The following is a 25,764-nucleotide window of genomic DNA, read 5'->3' as shown; positions in this document are numbered from 1 at the left end:
GTGGCTCTTTTGTAAAAACGATTCTTGGCATGTGCAGTAGAAAGAGAGAGCAGTATGCCAACTACATCTTGAATGTCAGTGAACAGACCTGCATTCCACTTACTTGAAGAGGGCTCTTCCATCTTACTCTGGATGGATATGATGGGAAGGTGGTTGCTTGGGCCATGCAGGAACAGGGAGAAGCTTAAAGGGGAGCAGTGTTTTCCCCCCCGTGTAAGACAGTGAGGTGGTTTGTTTTGAATGACTTCTCTTCTGGGGAAATGTTGAGTGAAGGGCTAGACTTCTGGTAATGGCTTTGATTCTGTTTTGCACAAGCAGTGTTCTTGGAAGTAAACTTTTCTGCCTTGTCTCATCTTGCAAGTAGACAATCTGTTTATAGGCATGTTGGTCAAAAGCAAAATATGAAGACACAATCCATATAATACATTTTGTTAGGACCAACCCAGCAATGAGTACCCAGCTTGCTGGGGGTAAAGGGAAGACAACTGAGGAAGGCACTGGCAAACCACCCCGTAAACAAAGTCTGCCTAGGAAACGTCGGGATGTGACCTCACCCCATGGGTCAGGAATGACCCGGTGCTTGCACAGGGGACTACCTTTACCTTTTTTAACCCAGCGATACATATCAGTGTGCAAGCTTTCAAGTTCTTCAGAACTCTTCGTCAGGCCAAATGTTACAAAATAAGAGGAGGATAGCAGATTTAAATTATATTCTTTAGATGCTGATGTAAAGACTTCCTCATGCCAGTGCATGGTGGATATTCTGGCAGGCAACAAAGATAACAATGTGAATTTCTGTAGGCCAGGGGCTTCCTTGAGTCTCAATGAGAAAGGCGGACTATAATGTAAATAAATAAAAGTAAAAGGCAATAAAACAGTTTGACTCCATAGCAACCAATCTCCAACAAATCACCATCATGGTGTAGTGGTTAAGAGCGGTGGTTTGGAGTGGTGGACTCTGATCTGGAGAACCAGGTTTGATTCCCCACTCCTACACATGAAGCCAGCTGGGTGACCTTGGGCTAGTCACACTCTTTCAGTCCTACCTAGTTCACAGGGTGTCTGTTGTGGGGAGGGGAAGGGAAAGTGATTGTAAGCCGGTTTGATTCTCCCTGAAGTGGTAGAGGAAGTCGGCATATAAAAACCAACTCTTCTTCAAAGTATCTGTTCTCCGCTTTATCCAGTAAGAGTCTTTTCGCAGAGCGATAGAAAGTAATTGTATTTATGAGAAGAATATACAATGTTATGAGTTCTGTATAGTCAAGTAAAGCCAAATTAGGTCGTCATTGCCCCATGTTCCATTTTTATACTCACCCATTCTTGCTAATTCCATTTGCTTCCAGATGTCTCCAACCTCTCATCAGCTGAATTCAGGTATCACACAAGTAGACAAGTTGTTTATAGCCATATTGGTCCAAAAGCAAAGCCAATAATATAAGAGACTGGAGCCTTGCAGTCATATGACATGGTCAGATTCACTGATCTGCATTGCTCAAATGAGCCTTTTTATTCAGTTCATTGGAGAAATCCCAAACTTGTGTTGATAATGTCCCTCTATTGACACTGTATGGGAGCTCTTCCTATAGTAGGGTCCCCTTCACAAGTAAAAAATCTCTTCATTTGCAGTCTCATTGTGTACTTTTTCTATCACTGTTTTGCTCTTACTATTTAGAAACCATGACAAATCACAGTTTAGAAGTCAGGCATCTTATTTCCATTTTCCCCCCATTTGCAGGAATGCTAAAAAGAATTGGCAGCGCATCCAGAAGCACTTCTTTTTTGAAAAATTCCACCCACTTAAGGATTACAGTCTTGAGGTAAATATGCAGATGTGTTTAAAAAAAATGCTCCTTCTAGATTTGCCACCTGTTCCTTGATTTTTCAAAAGAGCCGGTGTGATGGACATGATAGTGAGCAGTACTTGGTGCAGGGAGACTTTGAAATCCCTGCTCAGCAATGAAGTTCTCTTGGACCAATCACTGGCTGCATTCATTCATTTAGCCAAGCTGATGGAGTGTGCACAAAGCCAACTTGTGGCCGGGCTCTGGGTGAATCCCTCATCTTGAAGGAATCCTGGTTTAAAACCAATTCCCATTCATTGTCGTGTGTTCAGTGCAGTCCCACATGGGACTGTGCAGGCGCAGGCTGGCCACAGAGGAAAGATTTCCAAACTTCTAGAAGCTTCAGAGCACTTGGAGCGCTCCCCCTCCCCTCTGTCTCGCACCAAGAGCAGGCATTTTCCCGCCCAAACAGTCATGTAACAGAGGAGGGGCAAGACCTCCTTCCCTCAGTTCTCCTTTCACCGCCATTACCCATAACATATGAATACAGGTGCTTAACTAGCGTTCTCCCCCGCTTGCCAAGCAGTTGAATCCAGGCTTAGATTCCTGGGGGTAGGGGTGGGATGAACTCTGGCTAAGCAGCTCACTAGCATTTGTACATCCTGAGTAGGTGGAGTTAGTTTTAAACCAGGATTCCTTCACGCTCTGTGGGAGAGGGAAGAAGAGAGGTGCATTTTTAATATAGGTGAAATTTTTTAAAATCTTATTTTTTGCAGACAATATTTTACACCCTACCACGTCTTTCAGAAATTGCTGAAGAAGAATGGATACCTCTCAGCAAATTTACTGCATTCACAGACATTCCTTTGAGTGCAACATTTCCGTGCACCTCTTCTCATACTGACCTCCTTGATCTAAAGCCCGACGACTGGTCTCAGCAAGATATAGGTAAACTATAAGCAGACTAATTTTGATCTTAGCTAGTGTTAGCTACCAACTATTAAGGACTTGTCCTAAATATCCCAAATATATTCAAATTATTTGTTGACTTCAAATAGTTATTTTATTTAAAATGTTTCTAGCTCTCTTCTCTCATAACAGGACCAAAATCAGCACACAATATAGAATTTTTAATTTGATTTTTATCCCAGGTTTGAAATCAGCTGAGCCAGATAATCAAAGGCAATGGACAGATGTTCAAAAAAAGATTATTCCTTGGAAGAACAGCACTTCTGATCTGGAGCTTGTATTTCAAGATCGGGCTACTAAACTGGGTAAATCAAACAGTGGACTGGTTGTAGTGGCTTCACTCATTGATAAACCCACCAATCTGGGAGGTAAGCTTAATTGTTTTAAACCAGTAGCATATTTAAAGTTTTATAATTAAAAAACTAACAAGTCTATTTTTTGTATTTATCCTAGAAATGTTTTAAGGATTTCAGATGGAAATAGGTTCTTTTTTAATGATCAAGCTGGAACACAGAAGGGAAGCATATTTCCTTTTCCTTCTCTCCTGTTATGCTAATTACTACAAATTAGTATAGTTGCGTGGAGTAATGAAATAGTTGCAGGACTGTGTTGCAAAATGTGTGTACTTAGTTTAAGATCTTAAAGATTAATAAAGTGGAAATTAGAGCTTGCTGCTTTGGTGCTTGTCTATAACCTAATAGCTTATGTGTGAGCCTGCTTTGAATCTCTTCTTCCCTCCCTTCCACAGTATCAAAGTGCAGTATTCCATTGGTGAAATAGATTTGTAGTTGAAAATGCTTTCTTTATTTGTAGGCTTGTGTCGTACATGTGAAATATTTGGGGTGTCATCTCTAATTGTTGGCAGCCTCCATTACATAAATGACAAACAGTTTCAGTATCTCAGTGTGTCTGCAGAACAGTGGCTTTCCCTTCTTGAGGTGGGTAAAAAATCTTATTTCTGTACCACGTGGGTATAATTGCTATGCAGAACTCAGACTTTGGTCCTCATGAAGTGGCATTACAAACTTCACATTATTATCCAGAATTTATGCATCGGTTTGCTAATGTTGTAGCACCTTGTTGTGAACCAGAGCCACTGCAACCAAAGTTGTTTATTATTGTGTATTTTGTGTGTAAAGTGCTATCAAGTCACAGTTGACTTTCGGCAACCCCATAGGGCTTTTAAGGCAAGAGAACTTCAGAGGTGGTTTGCCATTGCCTGCCTCTGTGTAGCAACCCTCGACTTCCTTGGTGTTCTCCCATCCAAATAGTAACGAGGGCTGATGCTGCTTAGCTTTTGAGATCTGACAAGATCGGGCTAGCCTGGCTATCCAGGTCAGGGCTAAGGTGTATTACAAGTAAGACTGAAAAGTGTTTTTTTTTAATCAATCAGTAAATGGATTATAAAATATGGCAATATTTGAATCTAACAGCAAAGATTCCTAGTAAAATAAAATAATGCAGTTGGGCCGGGATTGTAGAATGGGGAAAAAACAAGAGCACCACATCTGTTTAAGGCAACAAGACAGTGTGGGACTTTATTCCTAATAAATCACCTCCTTAGCTGAACCATTAGACTGTAGCTTTGCTCCTTTGACAAAAATCCCCCCCCCCCCGAACAGTTGTGTTGGGGCCTTCCTAATAGCCTCAGGCAGACCATTCCATAATGGTGGCGCCACCACAGAGAATGTTCATGAACTGCCCAGTTGCTGATTTTACCTGTTTGCAGGGTGGTGCTTTGTTCAGGTAGTTGAACACCATTGCATCTCAGTGATTTCACTGTGTCCCAGTTCTCCCCCTCATTATAAAACTAAAAAATTTGTAACAGTATATCTTAGAAGGTATAACATAGGATACTGTGGGCTTTTACAGGATGAGTATCCCTTTTCCGAAATGCTTGGAACCAGAAGTGTTTCAGATTTGGGATTATTTTGGATTTTGGAATATTTGCATATATATAATGAGATACCTTGGGGATGGGACTCAAGTCTAAACATGAAATTCATTTATGTTTTATATACACTTTCTACACACAGCCTGAAGGTAATTTTACACAATATTTTTTAATAATTTTATGCATGAAACAGAGTTATTGTTCATTGAACCATCAGAAAGCAAAGGTGTCTGTCACTATCACACTAGACTTTTTAGATTTTGGAGCATTTTGGATATGGGATACTCAACCTGTATTTCCAAGTCAAGTTCCGTAAAGATAATGTACTCTGTGTAAATATCCACATATTCATGAGATCTATAATTTACATGTATAAAACTCAGTGTACCCCTGAAATTGCATTTTTTTCAAGTCCTATTGAAATAGCAGCTGGAGTCTCATCCACTGAGCTGTGTTCAACATATAATGATTACTTCTTGCTTAGATGGCTCTGGAGACAGGATTAGACAAACTCATGAAGAATAGGTCTTTGTTATTTTTCTTTATATAACTATTATGACCATCTACCGCATTTTATCTTCCATCCTGCCTCTGAATATCTGGGTGGCAAACAGTGAGAAGATGGCCATTTTCTTCATAGCTTGTTTGTGAGCTTCCCAAAGGCATCTGGCTGGTTACTGCTGGAAATGGGATGTTGAACAGAACATGATTTGTACAAGTGGTATATCTTGATCAGCCTTACCAAGAATAATTTCAGTACACATAACATTAGCTTTTAGATGGTGTGACAGATTCAACTATTTTTATAATATGTTAAAGGATTTTATAATACAGATCTTGCTGGGATTTTTTTTTTAATGTGCAGGTAAAGCCATTTCAGCTCATTGATTATTTGGATCAGAAGAAAACTGAAGGATACACTATTATAGGTGTGGAACAAACAGCTAAAAGTTGTGATCTAACAGAGTATTGCTTTCCAGAGAAATCCCTGCTGTTGCTGGGGTAAGCAAAACCAGATTCTTCCCCCCATCCCCCCACATTCAGATTTGTTTTGCTAATCTTTCTCTGATAGATGTTGGTTCTTTTTGTATAACAGCCCCCAACCCATCTCCTGTGGCCTTATCTGGAGAAAGCGAGTTCCACACTATTTGCCTGCTCCCTTTCACCTGTAAAAAGTGCCTGAAAGATGTCAGTGGCCCCTTATACATGGAGCCTCTTTACCTTTGCAAAATTAATATGCTTACTTTATTGTAAGGAACTTTATTCTGCTGCAGTCGTCTTGTTTGTGGGCTTCCTAGAGGCACCTCGTTGGCCACTGTGTGAACAGACTGCTGGACTTGATGGGCCTTGGTCTGGTCCAGCATGGCTTTTCTTATGTTCTTACAGCTTATTTGATACAATAGCATTCAATGCAGCATTCAGGGGGCTAAGGCAGGAACAGTTTCAGAGATCTCTGTACCGTGTTAGTTGTGGAAGGGGTGGTAGAGATGGTAGACAAAATGTAACTGACATAGTAATTCCCTCCCTGGTTTGTGCTTTGTGCAGTTCCAAACCCATAAATGGAGGACCAAGTGAAGGCCTCCTCCTGCGGCACCAGGGATATTACAAGCTCATATTTTAAAACAAACATTTCTTTCTTTCTGTTAACACATCAGTTTACAGTTTACTCTAATGTAAGATGCCTGTTGGTAAGCTTTTGACCTAGCAGGGTTGTTTACAAACCTCTAAGATCTGACCCTTAACATTTATCTGTTAATTACCACTTCCCATGAGACATTTGCCATGACACAAAACGGCCTTCTTCCTTTCCATTTAGCTCTCTGGGCATTGGGGTACCTTATATTCTTCCATAAAACCAATATAGCAGTAGCACACAGGTAAGCATTGCCATTTTGAATCCATAAGGACATCACTGCATTAAATTAAAATAGTTATACTGTTAAGATCACCTAGTGCTGAAAGCATAAAAGATTTCTTTAAAAACCTCTCTGCCCAGTGGTGTAAGGTTTCAGGGGTTCTAAGCACTCATTTTCCAAAGCTGAACAGGGAAGGTATTCTTTGGATTCTGTTAACCAGAACAAAGAAACAGGACTAGGAATTTGCCCCACTGCAATGCTGTCCTCAAAAGGAAAGTTCTGAAACAAAATCGTCGTTCTAATGCTATGGCTCTGTATTCTCTAAATCTGAATGTTTGTGTTTTACCATCAGAAATGAGCATGAGGGAATTCCTGCAAATCTGATTCAGCAACTGGATGTTTGTGTAGAAATCCCTCAGCAAGGAGTTATTCGGTCACTTAATGTCCACGTAAGTGGAGCTCTGCTGATTTGGGAATATACAAGGCAACAGATCATCAGGCAGAAAGTACAGAGATAAATCAACAAGGTACACTAGAACTGCTGCTTTGATGGTGCTATAAAATCCAAGGAGCAATTACAGATGCCAGACAACGGAAGGATTATATTTTTTGCATGTGTCTTTTTAAAAATATTAAATGCCTTAAACCATCACTGTATTAAAATTGTTTACTGATAATAAATGCTTTTGGGGTACATGAGAATGTCTTGGTGCAGATTCCAGAGGGATATTAATGTAAGCTTATCTTGTTGACTGTAATGCACTCAAAGTAGCTTACATTCTAGCAGAGAATGTTTTCTTCTTTCCTCTTTGCCTAATCTCCCCCCCCTCCCATTTCCAAAACATTAACACCAGAGACAGGGTAATGGCCAGGTGCTGTGGTCTCTAGGTCAGAGGTCCTCAAACTGAGGGTCAGGGCCCCAAAGTGTGTGACCAATCTTTCACAGGTGGGTTGCAAAGCCAACAGGAAAAACAAGGGGAGCTGTAAGAAGAAGCTCAATCTTGGTTTGCTTTGGCATATGTGAAATTGCCATGAAATAGACTGTTGCTCAGTAATTGATGTGAGAGTGTTTTAAGTTCTATAGGGAAGGAGGAAAGTCGCGTGGAATTATTTTTGCAAGTGTATCCTAAAAAAGAGTAGAGGTGAGTAAAGGTAAAGGTCCCCTGTGCAAGCACCGGGTCATTCCTGACCCATGGGGTGACGTCACATCCCGACGTTTCCAAGGCAGACTTTGTTTGCGGGGTGGTTTGCCAGTGCCTTCCCCAGTCATCTTCCCTTTACCCCCAGCAAGCTGGGTACTCATTTCACCGACCTCGGAAGGATGGAAGGCTGAGTCAACCTTGAGCCGGCTACCTGAAACCAACGAGTACATCGTCCTTAAAGTTGGACAGTGTTTCTGTTCTTATTTAATGGGAGTAGAAGCCCTCACAAGTTGTAACGACAGGTGGTCACCCTTCTTCCTACCCTACAAAGAATGAATGAGGGAGACTGACACCAGATCTAGAAATAATTATATCTTTAGTTTTATTTACAAGGCAGTACTCTCCTCACCAGAGCAGGCAACACATCAACATTCTAGCCATCACATGATTGGTTCATCTCTTAATTCAAAAGAGGCTGGTGGCACACCAGTACTTTTTTTTTCTGCAAACATTTTTATGGCTGAAGTAACCAGAAAAGAGACTAAGTAGCTATGACTTCTGAGGATTCTCTGAAGGCAGAAATTCTCCTCCTTCTAGTTTAGCTTTGTATCTTAAATACTCTCTTCTTCTATTGAAGTATTTAACCTGTTTTGAACAAAAATAACTTGGTTAGGATACCAGATTGATACAGTTAAATTACAGTGTTACAAAACTCAGAGCTACTGAATACTTGTTACAGCAATTCAAATTTAAGTGTAACTATTCAATCACATGTATCTACTCTCACCAACAACAGTACTCAGCTCAATGAAGACTGTTTACATTGTTTTAATTGTTAAATATGTGTTTTCATGCTTGTATCTTTAGCTGGCACCAGGACCGCACTCACTCAACACCAGCAAGATGTCTGTAGGGAAAGGTGATCCTTAACTGAGATACCACAACAGAAAAATCTCTGCCTGATTCTGGCAGCACATGAAGCAGGGCTTCAGATGATGACCACACTAATCGGGGAAGTTCATACAGTAGCAGCCAGTACTTTCAACTCCCTAGTGCCAGACTATGTAGAGTTTTAAAGATGCTAGCCACCACTCTGGCTACCAACTTGCTTCTGGGTTCAGTTCAATGCAAATGCGCTAGCACAGGTGAGGCATGTGGTCTAATTTGTGCTACATTAGTAATCTTACTGCATTTGAACTAGCTGAATCAATGTTTATCTGCTGGGCAAATGACTGTAAATAAATTAACTGAACTAGCTGAACTCGGGCCCACACACATTGTTGGATATTGTGCTACTGGTGTGCTATAGCAATAATTCACAACTGGATTGTTTAGTCCACACAAGAAAACCAGGTTGCAAATGACTGCTGTAGTGCAATGACAGCACATATCCAGCTATATGTGGATGCACCCCTGAATGTAACTAGAGCATAGATAACTGGCCAAATCACTTTTTTCAAGGAAGAGTTGGCTAGTTAGCCAACCAAACCTAGCCAGAAGTGTGACATGCCACAGAGGAGATACAAATGCCCAGTGGCAGAGACAGATCTAACAGCACCTCCAGACTGCAAACTTGTTCTTTCAAGGGGAGTGCAACCCCATATATAAAAGGCTGCCTCCCCAATTCTTGATAACGTAGACAACTGACTAACTATACCTGCCTTAAGTGGCTTTAGCTTATTAGCTCTCAACCAGCCTGTTAATGCCCTGGCACCTGTATAGAATATCATTTTCCCAATGTTTTCGAAAAGGAAAAAAAACAGTAAATGTATATAATACTGATGACACCTACTAAATACCAATTTATATGTTATAAGTAACCTTAATGTTATCCAAGAACACATGACTTTAGTGGAACTTTTTAAATGAATTCATTTTTACAGCATTAGCCAGAACAATATAAAGAATAATCTAAAGAACTGTTTGATTTTGTATCGCTTTAGTATCTGGTAAGTAGAACAGCACCATCTACATTTATCTCATTGGTCAGAAAAAAGGTTCAGTAAAGAAAAGGATAAAATTGAAGTCTGGGATACCAAAAGAGTGGGGCAACTACAATGCTATGTAACTTTGGTTATTGCCTCTGGGAGACTAACAGTGACAAGTACAATCAGTGCCTTTGTATCCTGACCAGTTTGTACATGTTTATATTGCCAGTTTCACTTACCCACTGCTGTGGACATAAACTTTCAAAAGAGCACCTAAACTTTTCACACTTGGATGTATCTTCCATATTTTCATCTAAGCACTTCCAGAACGTATCCCGTGCTTCCCAGCATGCTTCCCTTTCCTTCATTAACGGTGCTGACATTAGTTAATAATACTGAAAGATAAAAACAAGTTATCATTTTTGAGCCACTCGAGGAATTCCATAAGGTGATTCATCCCTCCTAAACATGCTACTTGGAAATGTCCAACTAAATTCAGTGAGACTTCCTTGGTAAATACACATGAAGCTTATACTGTGGTCAGTGCCCTTGTATCCTCATACTGAATTAAGACTCTTGGTCCATCAAAGTCAGTATTGCCTACTCAGACCAGCAGCGGCTCTCCAGGGTCTCAGGCAGAGGTCTTTCACATCATCTACTTGCCTAGTCCCTTTAACTGGAGATGCCGGGGAGTGAACCTGGGACCTTCTGCATGCCAAGCAGATGCTCTACCACTGAGTCACAGCCCAAGTAAAACAGCACATGTACTTAGGCTACTCATGTAACTCAATCCTATGCATGTTTACTTACCAGGAAGTCTCACTGAGGTCAATGGAATTCATTATTAGGTTGAAATCCTAATGCACACTTACCACAATATCTCAAGAATAAGATGACAAAATTTAAATTGTAATGTCATTTAAACCAATGTATCTACACAGCCACCCTGACCTGGATGGCCCAGGCTAGCCTGATCTCGTCAGATCTCAGAAGCTAAGCAGGGTCGGCCCTGGTTAGTATTTGGATGGGAGACCACCAAGGAATACCAGGGTTGCTGTGCAGAGGAAGGCACTGGCAAACCACCTCTGTTAGTCTCTTGCCATGAAAACCCCAAAAGGGGTCACCATAGGTCGGCTGAGACTTGACGGCACTTTACACACACATACATCTACACAGCCTAAATTATTTACAGCCAACTCTTAAGAAGGTTTAATAAGCGTTCTGTCAACGAGGCTAGCAGGATTTAATTTTAGATACCAACGATAGGATGACACCCAGATCTCACCCATGCATGTTTGCTGAAAAATCAGTCCTGCAGAATTCAGAGTCCAGCCGTTTCCATAAGTCTACTTATCCCAACTATCACCTGGCTTCTCTTCCATCAGAAGCCATAACACAGATAGAGGGGTAACGAACAAGGCTCCTTTCATCAACCTGACTCACCAACTACTACGCGTGTGTCCATCAGTCTCTAACTACTCTTCAGAAGGAGTAAGATACTGCAAGGCCCCTTCTTTGGGCCTGCTTTCAGTGACATTTTGTTAGTCATCAGGTTCTTTTGAAAAAGGGTGATTGGATATAAATACAGTATTTTTGTTCCCAATGTAGAACATTGCCACTGTAAATCCCCAGCATTTGTTAAATTCTTCAGGTTAATTTTGGACAGTATAGCTTCTTGATTTTCATTTCAAAAAATCCAGTGAACTTCACAGGACAGCATTGAGTACACCAATTTAAGATAACATTCTCACATTTAAGAGCGGTTCTTGATTTGGAGTCTTTAGTGGGGGGTGTCTCATCTGTATAGTTAAAGTTCTATTCCTGTCTATTTTATGACTACACTACAGGTCCGGGTTGAGATTTTATTAAAAGATATTCTTAAAAGGCGCTGTACAAAAGTTAGAAATACCAATTTAGCACAAGTCGTACACTGTGTGTGTACAGTGCCGTCAAGTAGCAGCCGACTTATGGCGACCCCTTTTGGGGGTTTTCATGGCAAGAGACTAACAGAGGTGGTTGCCAGCGCCTTCCTCTGCACAGCAACCCTGGTATTCCTTGGTGGTCTCCCATCCAAATACTAACCAGGGCTGACTCTGCTTAGCTTCTGAGATCTGGCGAGAGCAGGCTAGCCTGGGCCATCCAGGTCAGGGCTAGTCGTACACGAGGTTATATTAAATCAGGGGTGGGCAACCTTTTTTCTGCCAAGTGCCATTTGGATATTTATAACATCATTCATGGGCCATACAAAATTATCAACTTAAAAATTAGCCAACCAATACGTTTCTCAATGGCCCGGGTGGGAAAGGGTTAACACCCTTAAAAGTTTCTTGGGCAGTCCTAGCAGCTCCATCGCTAACGACTCTTCTGCAAGGGGGAAAAAAGGTTCCTTTTCTTGGCAAAACAAACTCACATCTGCCTTGAATGGAGGCTATTCCTGCCCGCGGGAGGGGGCGGATCGCCAGAGCCTTCTGAGCTAGAGATCTGCCAGGACCCACGAAGGGCCAGACTAAATGATTTCGTGGGCCTTAAACGGCCCCCGGGCCTGACGTTCCCCACCCCTGTATTAAATACAAGGTCTACCGCATGCATTAAACATTCAGAAGGAAAACTGCGAAATGATGAGTTTACGGAAGCTTGATAACATTTAGTGCGTAAAAGGAATTTGCTAAATTATTTAAAGCATGATTGGTTTGAAAACCTTTTTTAAAAAATACCCGCCCGGCCCTTGAACCGTTGAATTCAAAGTAAGCGAGCCAAGGGGGAATGCCTCAGCACCTATCCTAATGTAATTTCTGCTTCCGATCGGACTGAGGAGACAGGACTGAGCTGCGCCAAGTCTGTACTTGGAAACACTTAAAATAGCCACCGCACGAAGGAGAAGCCAACATATCAGCGGGATGAAACCTCTTCCGTCGAGGTCTTTTTTCTTTTTTTTTAAGGTTTATTTTTATAATTAAGGGGATACAGAAAGGAAAAAAAGGGAAGGGTAAAAACCGTTTAATATACAAAAACAATATAGCAAAGTCAATGGAAAATAAACTTAAGTCGAATACAATATCACATAACAAGCATGAATATTAATCCAGTAAAATAAAATATATAATTGTAAAAATACAAAAATCAATCAGATTGTCTACCTGTTACATATTAAAAGTGTATTATACCGTTTGAGCTGCGCCAAGTCTGTACTTGGAAACACTTAACAAGAGCCACCGCACGGAGGAGAAACCAAAATACCAGCGGGACGAAACCTCCTCCGTCGAGGTCTCTCTTCCTTACCGAGGCTCGAGACCGGAAGTGGTAACAACGCGTCATAAAACTGCGACAGCGCCGGTCGGACAGGAGAAGGCGCCCCCCCCCTCCTTCCCCTCCTGCGTGCTTTTTGCAGCCAGGCACTTAAACCTACGGCCACGGCTGGCGCACTGGGAACGTCACGGGGAACGAAGAAGAGGACCGGCAGACTACGAGCCCCGGTAGCCGCATCAACCCACCGCTCTTCCGACCGTGCTCAAGAACCCGCCGGATATAGATTCAAGGTGAGGGAAACCGGAAGCTTGGTTCCGTACGGGTCAGACGTACGGCTGAGGGACCCAGCGCGCGTGCGCGGTTCTCCCGGGCTTGCGTTGCGCTGTTGCTAGGCAACGGCCCGGCCCCGCCTCCTCGGCGTGCTTGTGTGCGGGGAGGAGGGGGCCGGGGAAGCGGCTCTAGTCCGCCGCAGGGACATTTGTGTCGGTGCATTTCCTGGATTTTAAAGCTTCCTTTAAAGAAAGGGAAAGTCTCAGCCCTCTTGTGTTAGATATAAGGAAGAGCACGTGTGGAGTCTTTTTAGCCATTTAGGCATGGGAGGTTCTGCCTTGGATTTGCTGCTTTCTAGATGCACATTTCCCCCATCTGAATTCTCAAAACTCTGCATGGGGGGCTGGTTGTTGATTTTTGGCGAAAATGAATTTTACTAAAATAGTTAATGAGTTAGAGATATTGTAATTTTTTTATATATAGTTATATATTTTGTTTTGTTATATATTTATATATATATATTGTTATATTATATACACACACACACACACATAGTATTATTTTAAATATATTTTTATATATTAATAATCAATAATTTTAATACTGTTCAAACACTTCTCCGGGTCAAATACTGGTGGTGGGATACATGTATTAGGGTGGGTGGTGGGTATTAACAGTACTTTAAATTCTTGTAATATTCAAAATAGTTAAAATAATTGTATGTACTCTTGCATTTTGTATTTTTGTTATTTTTATTTTTGTATTTTTGTTATTTTTATTTTTGTATTTTTTTCCATTGTTTCTTTTTTATATATTATAAAAACGAATACAAATTTATAAAAAAAAAAAGAGAGAGAATGTGGATGGGGAAAATGTGCATCTAGAAAGTGGCAAATCCAAGGCAGAACCTCCCAGGCATAAATGGCTTTTGTCTCCATTGCTCTGCCCTCTGAGGAGCATTCCCGCCTTTAAATATTTTCTGTCCAATGAGTGCACTTTGCCTGTATTTCATAAATACAAAATTGTGAAGTCATGTTAATTAAATAACCTCAATTGTGGTTCTGGCTGTTCAGCCAGTATCGGACATTTCATACTGTCCAGTTCCGACTAGCTATTCTGCAAAACAAGCCTGCTCGAACTGAACTTCAAAGGGGAAGATGCTACAGAAACCCTAAAACCTTACTAGGACTCAAGAGCACCAACTAGACCAGGGGCAAGGAACCTTTTTTCTGCCAAGGGCTATTTGGATATTTATAACATCATTCGCAGGCCATACAAAACTATCAACTTAAAAACTAGCCGAGCAAGCCCCAATCATGCAGCTGCCCCAGATGACTCTTCCCCGCATGGGCAAGTGGGCAGGCATCCAACCGGTGGTGCACTTGCCCACCTGGTGGCACAGAATGGTCTGTTGCACCAGCAGGGTGTAGCTGTCCAGCCACACGCTGGAGTCGCTCCTGCTCCACATGGTCGGGGCCAGATTCTACAGCCGGCTCCTGCTACCTCCACCTACAGTGGTGAAACGAGGACACACTAGCTAAGAACCCCCCCCCCACACACACACACATTCTGGCCCTGCCACCTTTAACCCCTCCATTGTCGCCACTTCCACCCCCAGCCCTCTTGTAGTACAGAGGGAATACGTTTCTCCATGGCCCGGGTGGGAAAGGGTTAACACAGTTTCTTGGGCAGTCCTAGCAGCTCCATAGCTAATGACTCTTCTGCAAGGCGGGGGGGGGGGGAAAGGTTCCTTTTCTCAGCAAAACAAGCTCACGTCTGCCTTGAATAGAGGCTATTCTTGTCCACGGGAGGGGGTGGATTACCAGTCTTAGATCCTTCTGAGCTAGAGATCTGCCAGGACCCACAAAGGGCCAGACCAAATGATTTCACGGGCCTTAAACGGCCCCCGGGCCTGATGTTCCCCACCCCTGAACTAGACTGTCTGGGATTTTGGACCTCTGGGGCTTACATTAGAATAACCTATTCATTTCCATTCTACTTTGGACCATCCCTACAAAGTTCATCCTTTTTGGACAAAGGACAATCAGGTTTGGGCCAGGCCACCTCTTTGGCGTGGAAGTTCAGAGCCCTTACCAGATGCTTGATGGGGTGGGTGGGTGGCACAATATTTTATAAGTCTTTGATTGGTAACAGTAGCCTCTGACATCAGAGATGAAGCTTGCCATGGGATTTGCTAAATCGGCTCATCACTCTGTGTTTTGGTCACGCAAAGTACTCTAAGCGCTCGTGGGGTAGGCTGGTCTGACTGTCCTTAGTATACAGCCAAAGTGGTCACTTGCAGCTCCATTTCTTTGACTCTCTGTTCTTCAAAAGCTTCTGCATGGTCCAGTTAGGCCATACGCGGCTTTCCCACAGTTCTGGTGCAGTAGCATTTATATAGTCTCTTGCACAAGTAAAGAATGAAGTCAGGCTTGGCCATATTTCCAAAGCTAAGGGGAGAAGTCTCTCACTTCACATGGGCTGGAACCCTTGCACACAATCCTGGGTTTCAGTGCTGCAAATGGGCTGGAAAACTGTGTAGCCACAAACCCAGTTAGGAATAAGCAGCAGTGCTTTCAGTAAGATCTACTGGTCGATTGTACTTGGGAGTCCTAATTAGAGTTTCTTTAGTGTAGTTAAAGAATCCATGAGCTTGATTAATGGCTTTGGAGAAGCATTTAGCTAAGCAGTGCATGCATTTTTTTCTGATCGGTTTTTACAAACCTAATTTTCCTCAGTACCGTACATGCAACAACAAATTAAATTTTGAATCCTTACTGCATTTGAACAGAAGTCTGTTCTGTTTTTAGGGGCTTATGCTTTGATTTTGGGTGCACAAACTTCATCTGGTTTTATGTACACTTGAATAAGCAAATGATTTCAAAACACCAGCAAATGGAATACCCTATTTCAGGTTTTTTCCTATCACCTAGATTTTGCTGACTAACAGGATGTTATGTAACTAATTTTTCTTATGCTGAGCTGAATGTCCTAGATAACACTGGTGTGTATGTGTGTGTGTGTATTCCATCAATGCACAAATGTTTTACCTAGGTTTTTTTAAAAAATTAAGAAATGCCCAGGACAAACGGGAAACAATCAGATTTGTCAACAAATCTCTTGTTCTTGACAGTTTTGAAGGTTGTACTTATTTGTGTGTTGCATCAATCAATAGTACAATGCCGCTTGGACAGCCTTGGGGTGCTGGTGACACACATGCCAAACTGGAAAATCCTGCACTAAAATTGATGCTGGTGTCTAGAAACAAGATTATTTTCTCAGTCCTGACAAGTGTTGGGCATATTCTTAATTCTAGATTTTGTTGGTAAAGAAGGAATGAAAGTGACCTGATTTACTGGGTCGCTCATTGGGATTCCCTCAGGCCGGCTCCTGGGGGAAAGGAGGTCTCGCGGGAGGGAGGGGGAGCATTGCCACTCTCGCCCTTGCACGCAGGCTTCCGGACATCATTCTGAGGCTTTCTGCAGCCCTGCCCAGCCTAGGGCACAGGGTGGGTGCCGGGGAGTGACATCATGGCAACAGCTCTCGCTCTCCCCGCCCCTCCCGGTGCCTATTTAAGGGTGTGCCGCCTGGTTGCAGGCCTGTTTTCCCAAAAAAATAAGTGTCTCTGTGTTTATTGGTTTACCTTTCCCCGGGGAGCTGTTTGCCCATGTGATCACAATTTAGTCAAGCTGTACTCAAATAACTTATTAAACTGTAGCGGCACCTCTGAAGGAGTTGCCCAACATACACTGATGGAAATATTGTGCTGGAGCTGTCTGGAGGTGGGTCCCTGAAGGTTTTGTTCAAATGACTGTTGCAATATGGAATCTCTGGATTTTTAGCAAGCCTATATGATCTTTTGTTGAGGCAAAATTTCAAGTGTTTTGGCCTTGTTAAGATAATTGGTGTTGAGTTCTCAAAACTGGCAAATGTTGGTGGCACAGTGCCATCATGAGCTGCAATCTCTCTTTCCGGAGTTAGTTATCCAAGAAATGTACCGATCTATACTGAGCCCTATAAATGTGTATGAATCATGCAACCTCTTGTCTTTAATCCTTGATTTTTGACCATGGAACATTTAGGATTTTACTTCAGATTGCTTTCATATCTCCCTGCTGCCTGAATATCACCTGCCAGTGTGAATATGACAGTCGATAGATTTTTAGCACATTCCTGAGGGGGAGGGGTGAAACTCCTTTGGAGGCAGCATGGCCCCTATGCTAGCATCCATGCCACTTGCACCATGCAAACTGGCACAGATGCCAGTGTTGGGGCACTTATGCCAGCCCCCCGGACCACGGCAGCAGCATGACCCTTGGACACCGGTGCAGCCTCCCACCTGCATTTTCCCATGCAAGTAACCATGCCAGTATCCCGAGAGGCGTTCCCAGGGCGTTCTGGGAGGTGGAAGTGCTGTTAGGAAGCTTCCTAACCCCTTTCACATTGGGAAAGCCCCCTAACGCAATGACATTGCTGCAACACCATTTTTCTCCCCATTTTCGGGTTTTTAAAAATAAAACCTTTTTTTTCCCACTGCAGTGGCCGCAAAATCTCATTGGAGGCACTGCGGCAGCTATGTCATCCCTGGTCTCAGGCTGTACGTTTTCAAAACAGCAAAAGTAGATTAAGGTTCACATCTGATGAATAAGCTAATGTTTCACTGTTCCCTCCAAAATCCTAGGGACTATTAAAGTGGTTAATCTGGGCAGGATCATATTCACTCAATATAAATTTGTAAAATCCTTTGTAAATCCAAAAAGGACGTCAAACCTCTAGGACTAAGGACATAAAATAATGATAAAGGCTGTGCAGCCTGTGAACATTTTGTGATATAAAAACACTTTGTGAGGATGGAGGAAGAGTGAAGTTTATAAACTCCAGTAAAATTATCATCCTAATATCCTGCAGCAGTAAAATCTACAACCGAGGAGTGGAGATAGTGAGTACTCATACATAATTTACTGGTTTATTGAAGCTCTGGGTTTATTACAGGGTATTGTCAAACTTTTTAGGACAGCTGAGTTGTGCTAAAATGGAAACATACTTCTGCATCCTTAGACTAAAGTGATGTTCTGATGGTCTTTAGAATCTAGGAAGACACAGCAAGAGGGAATGATTTAGCAAAAGCTGGGCACAACCAGCTTACATTTGGATTAATGGAAACTGAGTACACAGTTAAACAGCTAAGGTTGAACACCTATGCAGATTTACTTTACTCATTGACCTGTGCATAGGATTGGGCAGCAAGTACACTAGATGTGACTGCTTTTTGCAGGACTGGATGGGCCCATCATCTATACTTTGTGAATATATAGAATATGTAACGTCCAGCTGCAGTATATATAAACAACCTTGAGAGAAAGGACTAGAAAGGCTGGGGAAACTGAGGCTTGGGAACTGACCTGAAGCAAATGAACAATGACCCAAAGAAGGAGAAAAATTACTCGAATTTCTACACTAAATAAAGACATACCGGATGTGTGTCAAACAACAGCATTTTTTGAGAGCTTCAGTAGTCAAAATAATATGAAGCAGTGAAGGGGAAAACTGCTTTTTTTTTCATGCTGTTAGGTATTTTACTTTTTCCCCAAAATAATTTTACAGATAGTTGTCACAGTGCTGCTGCCTGAGGACCAAACTAGGCACGATGGCATCCTTGTGTCTGACACAGGGATGCTGTTGCCATTTTACAGCCTAAAATGGGTGATTTAAAAATGCCATGAGGGCCCCATCCTGATCCACATTGCGCTTGCATTGGGTGGGGCAAGGCACTCGTTTCCCCCTGCTGCCCCTTTAAGCACTGAAACAGCCACAAAGGGTGTGCGCGCTGCTGTTTCTGCACTTGAAAAGATGTGGCAGGAGAAACAACAACGCCTTGTCCTGCTGCCCATTTTAAAAACACACATTTTAGGCTTCCAAATGAAGGCCTTCCCATGTTGGACATGAGGATGCAATCAGGTCTAGTTTTGCCATGATGCTTTGCCCTTGTAGTAAGGAATTTTAACTTTTCATGCTCTTGCATTTGTTTCTACTGGCTGTACAATTCCCCAACTAGCACTGAGTGGCTTAAGTTCAGAAAATCATTACTTATTTTCTGCACTGTTTTCTGTCAATTGCATAAGTGACTTTATTCGAGATAGAATACTGAAATCTACTGGCTGTTAAGGATTTTTCAGTTAGGGAGACATATTTGATTGCTAATGCCTTATTTACTGGTATATATTATACTTTTTCAGAGGTGCATTCTTTTGTGTCCTGAATTTTGCTGTTCCTACAAGTACTAAAAAAAATACTCCAAGTATTTCTCCTCTTTATAAGCTTTTCAAGTGTTTGCACCTGAGTAACTATAATGAATTGGATGGAAGGTGTTTCGACAAACTTTCTGGTACCAAAGAATTCTGGTATGGATTTGATTAATCTATGCCAGCACCAAACTCCCTTGAGCATGTTAAGGTCATAACAAAGACAAACCATGCGAGATTTCTTAATCTTGGAATCCAAAATGAAGCAACTTTAGCACTAAGCTGATGCACAGGTAAAGCTTCTGTCAGGGTAATGAAGAAGGTCCTTAAATTCTTTTTTGTCATTTTAGTACAACTAAAATGTTTTTGAAAAACACTACATTGACTTACAGTAAAGGAGGCAGGCAAAGAAGAAGCCACTGACTTACGTTGATTTAACAATCATTTTATTAATTAGTTTTATCAAGCAGATAATTGAATCTGAAACTGATTCAATAAAAAGTTGAGAAGTGAATGCCACCCCCCTTCGACACAAAAATGCCACGGAGGCAGCAAGGTACCATTAGGTTATGGCAACATTTCAAAATAACATTTCAAATTCTGTATGCAGCAATGTAAACTTCAAAAATAGTAAACTATAACCTTTGTCTGTTTCTTTGTACATATCACATGGTCTATCACAGATAGAAATTCAATGGCAAACCTAAATTGTAGAAATAAACAGCTTGGTGCTTCCAAGTTTGTAAAAAGTGTTAGATTTTATGTAAATAACTTATGTCCTCATCAAAAACACAGCAATGGAATAAAAGCAAGTGGTAGTTCACCTCTTGATTCCTCTATATTCTCAGCAATGTTCACATCATAAGTGGCTGTTAGGTCTTCAGTGTTTTTGATTTAAGCAAGGTTCTTATGCGCAGGGCTTGATTCTCCCCTCACTCACGCAAATACAGAGCAGGATGGTCCCCACATCAAGACCCATGCAAGTGAGAAGTGAATCCAACCAGAGGAGAAGACCTTGTAGCCCCCTAGGTGTTCAGCACTCCCATTAATCAGTGGCTTCAAGTAGGCACTCGTTGATTTCTTTGGGAGTTTCCAGAGCATTATGTCTGCAGAGCCACCTCTTCATGTGGTAAGACCAACACAAGTAACTTGCAGCGTGACTGACAAAGGACTAAACAAAGGACTAAAACTCTATAGAAGGCACTGTATTTTCCCTTGCATGAGATTAAGCGTGGATTGCAGTCATGCACAGTTAAAGAAGATTTGGTGCACAATCCATTGAGAATTTTTCCTGCACAAATGCCACTGAAATGAATGGGGAGCAGGCAGGATGACATTCATTTCAGTGTGACCTTCACAGGAGGAATTCATGGCTGACGGTGCCCTGGTACTCTTGACTGCTTTCCCCCTCTTACTTTAGTGCAAAACGTAACATTTTATCCTTCCTGTGGCTCTGGCACAAAGTGCACTTATCTTCACAAAGCAATCTCCCTCCCTCCCACCCCCATGAAAGATTTTCTTTTGGTTTATTTGAAAATGTTTAGAGTATAGCTCTGGTTTAAAAATAAGTTTATGACATAGCATAGCATATATATGCGTCTTTCTCTATATATCTGTAAATCACAGTGTGCGATGTGTCATTCAGTACTTAATGTTCAAAACATATGCCCTGCTTCTCATGATGATTTATCATTAAAATAATGTAGGCAAAGAGAATTTATCTATACATTACATTCATTTAAAAAGTGTTTTGTTTTTGCCTTTTTAAAGTTCTCCCAAGTGAAAGGTCTGATGTGAAACAGTGCAAGCAGTTTGGACATGCTGAAACATGATGCCTCAGAGTCTAGTATATCAAAACTGTACATCTATGTACACTGTATCGAACCCATGTGCTTCTTTGCAAGAAAAGACCTGTGGAATTATAGCATACAATGTTTAAGAGCTTCCATAAAAAATAACAGCACTAATGTGTGAAAGATGACATGGATGGGCGTGTTCTCCTGCTTTTGTTTTGCAATCCAGACACAATGTCTCCGTTTCCTTCTGGGACCTCTTCCTTCTTCCGAACTTTGAGACGAGTGAGGAGCTTTATTAACCACTCATCCCACTCCTCTGGCAAAAGCAACAGGAGGAAGCCCAGGCCAATGATGACGATGGCAATCACACGAACGCTGTTGAAGACGATGTCACTCCGGTAGTGATCGACAACTGCATGGAACATTGAACTGATATCATTAAAGGGTAGGAAGCATCTGAGAAGCATCACACACGTGCTCTAAAGAACAGCACATGGTTAAAAGCCAAAGGTCTGGATCTCAGTTCAGTATAACAAGTCAAGGCCGCATATATGAAACCAAATAATACTCCATTGAGTTAAAGACTATGTCACTGAGCTCTCTATATATGTTTTGATTATTGGTCAGACTACAAAGAGGCATTTTAGGCATGCACAAAGGTTTGCATTCAGTGGGAATTTGGACTTTTCTAGAACAGTAGATGCCATAATTTGAATGGCCTATGCTAGCCTGATCTCATTGATAAGTAGGGTTGGTCCTGGTAAGAAATTGGATGGGAGACCACCAAGGGAGGTCCAAGGTTGCTATACCGAAACAGGCATGGCAAAACACCTCTGCTCATTTTGCCTTGAAAATCCTATGGGTCGCCATAACTCAGCTGCAACTTTATGGCACTTTCCACAACCAAAACAGTAGATACCCATGTCAGCTTCAACATTTGCTTTAATTAATTAATTTAAAATATTTACATGCCTGCCTTTCTTCTGAGCGGCTCAGGACCCAAAGCAGGTAACAACAATATAAAAACTCTGCAGTTTCAAATACAGTTTGTCTTGCATTGAGGAGGGAGAAGGTACCTGATGTTTGAGAAACCAAAGCCATGTGGGGTTATGTGGAATTAGTTTTTCTCCTGCCCCATTCCTGCCCACTCAATAGTACCACTCTCACTGAAGACAGTGGGGCTTAATCCCAAATTAGTACATGGGATTGCAGTTTTAATATACTGCCAACATAGTGTGATTTAAGCATGAATGAGTATTTTCAACAAGATCTGGAAGATAATTTTGTTGGCAGAAAACTTTTTGTTTTAATTGTTCCTTGCTTTCACGGAGGCTAGAGTACCTAGAACTGTGAATAAAAGCACGGCAAGGAACCTGACTTTTCAGGCAGCAAATGCCCTCACACTGTCACTCCAAGGTCTGTTGGACTGCCTTTGGAATTACTTGCTGAATGAGTTTTGCTCGTACTGAAGATCTCCTGACCTAAGGTTGCCAGCTACTAGGTGGGGCCTGGAGATCTCCCAGAATTATAACTGCTCTTCAGACAAAAGAGATGTTCCTCTGGAAAAAATAGCTGCTTTGGAGAGGCTCCCTCCCCTCCCTAAACCCCACCCTCCTCAGGCTCCACCCTCAAATCTCCAGGAATTTGCCAAACCAGAGTTTACAACCCTATTCTAACTGGTCTCCATACTTGGCAGTTCTTGAGGGAATTTTGTTCCAGGTCAAGTTGTCTAGAGATGTGGTTTTGCCTTTTCCTGTTTCTGGTTAGATCCCTTGCTTTCTATGAAATTATTTTTCGTTCTCTCTAGAGGACCAACAGTGAGAAATCTGCAGTTGGAGGAACTGCCGCTTAAGTTGAAAGAAGAGTCTTCTTTCATTGGAAAATGGTAGGACCCACCCCAATGCTTGCAATCAGTTAATTCTGAAACTGTTGTAGAAATAGCCTAAAGGCCAATATTATAAAACTATTGTTTTTGTAGAAATAGCATAAAACTGGAATATTTATATAGTTGGATGAAGATATTTATACAACAAACCTCTGTGGTAGTTTGAATACAAAACATGTTTTCAATTATTTATCCTGTGTGATAGTTTGGATATGTGTCTATATAATGCATGCATGTAATCTGAAATAAAACAGGTCTTACCAGCATTTACAGGTACACTTAGTACAATTCCAAGAGATATCAGGGTAGGATATGTAATAGCAATCCCAAAATTTAATAAAATATTGAATGCTGAAATAAGAAATAAAAATGTTTCATTTTAGAGTTAGTGTCGTATAAAAGCAAAGCCCCTTCAGCCAGCACTTATGACAATCCATTAACCAATTCACTCTAAAAATCCCATTTGAATCAGTGCAAACACTTGCAAGTGTGAGAAGTCAAAATCAGAGCCATGAGGTGTAGCCAGAGAAGATCAGGCATACCTGAACCCCACTCTGAAGTGCTGCTGAAATTCTCTAGATTGTGCCAACAATACAGAGGCTCCGTATGTGCATAGGACTGCCAGTCTGCCCAAAGAACTGATGTCTGTGCAAGAGGTACTCCACTAAAGGAGAAGTTCCATGTGTGCATTCACTATATGCACAGAGCTCTTAGGTGGGGAAACAAGCTCGTGCAATAGCTGTATGAGCACAGTAGAACTCTTGAGATTGGTCACAGAGCAGAGGCCTTTTTTTTGTTACAGTTACTGAAAGCTTTGGCTTATACAGTCCTCATTGTTATCTCCACTACATCTTCACACCCAGTTTACAGATATAAATGGATCTATAATCAGATATAACCACCGAAAGTGCAAGATTTGGTTGGGCACTGCAGATTATAATGTTTCTCTTAATACTTGCCCATATGGAATAACACAATATGGTGTGCACTGTCGATTACCTGTTTCTCTTCTATGGGCTTTCACCTAGATAAGCATTGCTCCAATAGCAAATACAGTTGGTTGGATCCTATAGATTTCCCTGTTTGCAACAGTCCTTGCGCAAGCAGAGATGCTGAAATTACTTCTTGCTGTCTGCTTGTGCCAGGTGGAAGTCACTGTGTCTTCACTACCTTTTCCAGGTGCACAAAACATAGTACAAGATATTTCTTCTGATACAATTTCAAAACTGAAATAATGCAAAACACCCTTTGTACAATCCACTGCTGCATATGCACATTGTTATTTAGTTTAAAATTATATTAATGTGCTATAAGAATGGACTCCCCTCTGGCTTTGTACAGTACATATTTTCAATCATTTTTTGAGATACTGGAGTGGAAACTAGCATGGTGTAGCGGTTAAGGGCGGTGGACTCTAATCTGGAAAACTGGGTTTGATTCCCCACTCCTCCACATGAAGTCAGCTGGGTGACCTTGGGCTAGTTACAGTTCTCTCCAAACTCTCTCAGCCCCACCTACCTCACAAGGTGTCTGTTGTGGGGAGGGAAAGGGAAGGCGATTGTAAGCCACTTAAGTTAGAGAAAAGCGGGGTATAAAAATCTACTCTTCTTCAGCCATGGTTCCAATGGAGAAGATCCTCCATTAGCACGAACACAACAGGCTCCAATGCCCCTGAATGCATGACTCTAAAAACAGTGTCCGTGGATCGAGGGGCTGAACCATACTCGGCACATTTTTAATATAATGCCTTCTGTGTCATAGCAGTGGTCCATGTCAGAAACTGCCTTAAGTAATAATACTAGTACAATTTTCCAAAGCCAAGTCTCTTTCCTTCAAACTCCAAACAGTAGGACAACTGACCACACACAGAACAATGATGAAGAGCTTATGGAAGACAGTGCTCTCTCCATGGTGGCAAACAAAGAATTGAAGGGGTGGGCTCCCTTCTGCCTACATGTCAGTAGACAGGGTAGGAAAAGATGGCATGGGGGAGTACTTTGCACTTTTTTCAGAGCTCTAGAGGTTTTCCCATGGTAGGCCTGCACAGGCACAGTACCCACGTAGGACAGCACAAGAGACCACAAGAATGAACCTTTGATTCTGCATAGGTGCGTCTGCTCACCCTTGCCACTGAAATTCTATTGACACGCTACAGCTTTTGCACGGTTACACCTGATTACCCCATTCTAGAAGCAGTTCTAGTGGTACACTAGCATTTCTTGTGGTACACACAACTGCATTTTTAGTTTAATTAATTGTTGTTACGGTCATAGACCAGCATGACACACAACTGCATCAATTTAATGTTTTGGGCTGCTTGGCAATGCTAGCTCAGTAGCATGATGTTTGACATTTGATGAGTTTAGCAGTGGCTGATCATCTTCAACTGCAGGGCATTACCAAAAGCTGTCATTGGCCAAGCAGGATCTCATTTTGATGTAATTGTTCAGGAAGGCATTCTTATAAAGGGATCAGAACTACAGTATAATGGATCTACTTGGGAAATTGCCTCTATAGGAGATAGTATTGTAGTTCATTTCAATTTTAATTGTATGTATGAACCCCTTTTCACTGTAGTGCAACGTCTTCTACCTTTATAACCCTTTATTCATTATGGTGTCTCAACCCTTAGACAGTTTTGATGTTTTAGACAGTTTTTTCCACTGCATTATTTTCCAATCCTGTAATCCTTGCCACAATGCATTGTTTTTGTTTATTGCAGATCTTTGCTGTTTGTTTGAATTATTTTTCATTT

At 41.7% G+C, this 25,764-nt stretch overlaps 3 protein-coding genes across 5 annotated transcripts in view; 1 reads left to right on the top strand and 2 right to left on the bottom strand.

Annotated features, from left to right (window-relative positions):
• Positions 1-7,140, top strand: part of TARBP1 (TAR (HIV-1) RNA binding protein 1) — a 32,683-nt gene extending 25,543 nt beyond the window's left edge. For all 3 annotated transcript variants that reach the window (XM_056853187.1, XM_056853185.1, XM_056853184.1), the window contains exons 24-29: positions 1,736-1,817; positions 2,558-2,729; positions 2,933-3,118; positions 3,564-3,688; positions 5,510-5,646; positions 6,853-7,140. In XM_056853187.1, coding sequence (XP_056709165.1) covers positions 1,736-1,817; positions 2,558-2,729; positions 2,933-3,118; positions 3,564-3,688; positions 5,510-5,646; positions 6,853-7,018 — 868 coding nt within the window. In that variant the 3' untranslated portion in view covers positions 7,019-7,140. The remainder of the gene's footprint in view (positions 1-1,735; positions 1,818-2,557; positions 2,730-2,932; positions 3,119-3,563; positions 3,689-5,509; positions 5,647-6,852) is intronic.
• Positions 7,141-8,149: 1,009 nt separating this feature from the next.
• Positions 8,150-9,960, bottom strand: LOC130481002 (cytochrome c oxidase assembly factor 6 homolog). Its single transcript, XM_056853640.1, has 2 exons — positions 9,810-9,960; positions 8,150-8,287 (listed from the first exon to the last, which is right to left on the bottom strand). The coding sequence occupies exons 1-2, from the start codon at positions 9,951-9,953 to the stop codon at positions 8,192-8,194; spliced, it is 240 nt and encodes a 79-aa protein (XP_056709618.1). The 5' UTR covers positions 9,954-9,960; the 3' UTR covers positions 8,150-8,191.
• Positions 9,961-21,284: 11,324 nt separating this feature from the next.
• The window catches only part of SLC35F3 (solute carrier family 35 member F3), a 44,116-nt gene continuing 39,636 nt past the window's right edge, over positions 21,285-25,764 (bottom strand). The window contains exons 6-7 of the mRNA XM_056852867.1: positions 23,271-23,360; positions 21,285-21,536 (exon numbers count right to left, since the gene is read on the bottom strand). Coding sequence (XP_056708845.1) covers positions 21,292-21,536; positions 23,271-23,360 — 335 coding nt within the window. The 3' untranslated portion in view covers positions 21,285-21,291. The remainder of the gene's footprint in view (positions 21,537-23,270; positions 23,361-25,764) is intronic.

Source organism: Euleptes europaea, chromosome 7 (genome assembly GCF_029931775.1).
Source record: "Euleptes europaea isolate rEulEur1 chromosome 7, rEulEur1.hap1, whole genome shotgun sequence".
Lineage (NCBI taxonomy): Eukaryota > Metazoa > Chordata > Lepidosauria > Squamata > Sphaerodactylidae > Euleptes > Euleptes europaea.
This window is presented reverse-complemented; position numbering and strand designations above follow the sequence as displayed.